The sequence below is a fragment of the Octopus bimaculoides genome, chromosome 30 (genome assembly GCF_001194135.2).
Source record: "Octopus bimaculoides isolate UCB-OBI-ISO-001 chromosome 30, ASM119413v2, whole genome shotgun sequence".
NCBI classification, from domain to species: Eukaryota; Metazoa; Mollusca; class Cephalopoda; order Octopoda; family Octopodidae; genus Octopus; species Octopus bimaculoides.
The window spans coordinates 2596113-2597791 of record NC_069010.1 but is presented as its reverse complement, the minus strand read 5'-3'; the positions used below and the strand labels follow the sequence as shown (position 1 = coordinate 2597791).

At 39.3% G+C, this 1679-nt stretch overlaps 1 protein-coding gene across 1 annotated transcript in view; it reads right to left on the bottom strand.

Annotated features, from left to right (window-relative positions):
• Positions 1-1679, bottom strand: part of LOC106878593 (uncharacterized) — a 16688-nt gene that overhangs the window by 5139 nt on the left and 9870 nt on the right. The window contains exon 6 of the mRNA XM_052978066.1: positions 698-1183. Coding sequence (XP_052834026.1) covers positions 698-1183 — 486 coding nt within the window. The remainder of the gene's footprint in view (positions 1-697; positions 1184-1679) is intronic.

Here is a 1679-nt window from a genome sequence, read left to right as displayed (position 1 = left end):
AGTCTCTTTTTTGCCGAACCGTTAAGTTACGGGGACGTAAACACACCAGCATCGGTTGTCAAGTGATGTTGGGGGGACCAAACACAGATACACACACACAGACACATATATACGACAGGCTTCTTTCAGTTTCCGTCTACCAAATCCACTCACAAGGCTTTGGTCGGCCCGAGGCTATAGTAGAAGACACTTGCCCAAGGTGCCAGGCAGTGGGACTGAACCCGGAACCATGTGGTTGGTTAGCAAGCTACTTACGACACAGCCACTCCTGCGCCTATATATATATATATATATATATATATATATTGTGTGTTTGTCCCCACCACCATTGCATGACAAATGATGTTGGTGTGTTTATGTCCCTGTAACCTAGCGGTTCAACAAAAGCGACTGATAGAATAAGTACCAGTCTTACAAAGAATAAATCCTGGGGTTGATTTGCTCGACTAAAAGGCAGTGCTCCAACATGTCTACAGTCAAAAGACTGAAACAAGAAAAAGAACATATATGTGTGTGTGTCTGTATGTATGTGTATGTGTATATGTGTGAATGCATGTGTATCTGTGTGTACATGTGTGTGTATGTGTACATGTATATGTATGTGTGTGTGTGTGCATAAAGAAAGAGAAGACATTGTATTGTTGGAAAGCTGAGATGTGGCGCCAAGTTTCCAGGACCCGTCTCTCAATAAACTTACTTCGATGCTGTTCGTTAAGCTTTCATTCAACAAGGCTGAACCCTTGCCTACAGTCTCCTCATCCTTTTGCTCAGAGTCCCCCGGCAATGGTTGACCATCGTAAATCGCCCTCAAAATCCTCTCGACATCCTTAGGGTTCGCAGGAATGCCTACACCTGCGTCTACCAATGACTGGATGTCTACCAACTCGTTTATGCCACCATCAGTTATGCTAGAGGGCCCAGTCATTGCTAGTGTCTTCAATCTTGCAGTTGTCTGTGGCTTCTGCGAAGAACCGACTGAGCAATGAGAGGAGGATGTTAAAGGGGTCGTTGCCAGCATCCTTGTTGTTGTCGTCTGTGGTTTCTGCGACGACGATAACAACAGAGGTTGTGAAGAAGATGATGACATGGGTTTAGCTGTTGCAGATTTTGATCGGCGACGATTTGTAGGTGGTGGGCATATCGGAGGCTTACACTGAGTTTTTCCGAATTCAATTTTTGCTTCCTGGAAAAATTGAAAAAAATCAATAAACAAATAAACAAACATTAATTTTCCATAAACCTAAATTAATAGATTATTAAAATACTTTTAAAAATGTTTGTTTTGTTTCACAGGTTTAGTTTTACTAGAGAGCAGTACCAATGCAGGTCAGGATGATTATATATATATATATATACCATTCAGAATTCGGTGTATACTCAAAGCAATGACTAGTAATATTACGAAACCGGTATGCTTTTAAATCTCTTTAACAACTCACAATAATGACTTTTATTACCTTTATTCCTACCTCAGTTCATCTAATTGTATATATATATCGTTACTTTTCATAAAAAGCCTTATTTCCAATGTGCATTTTCACTTATTTTTCTGCTTACTTTCCTCTTACATTTCCACGTGTAGTTTCTATTTTGTTTTTGTAACATATTTCTATTATATATATATATATATATATGTATATATATACTTATGCGTAGGCACCCGAATATCGCATCCTAAA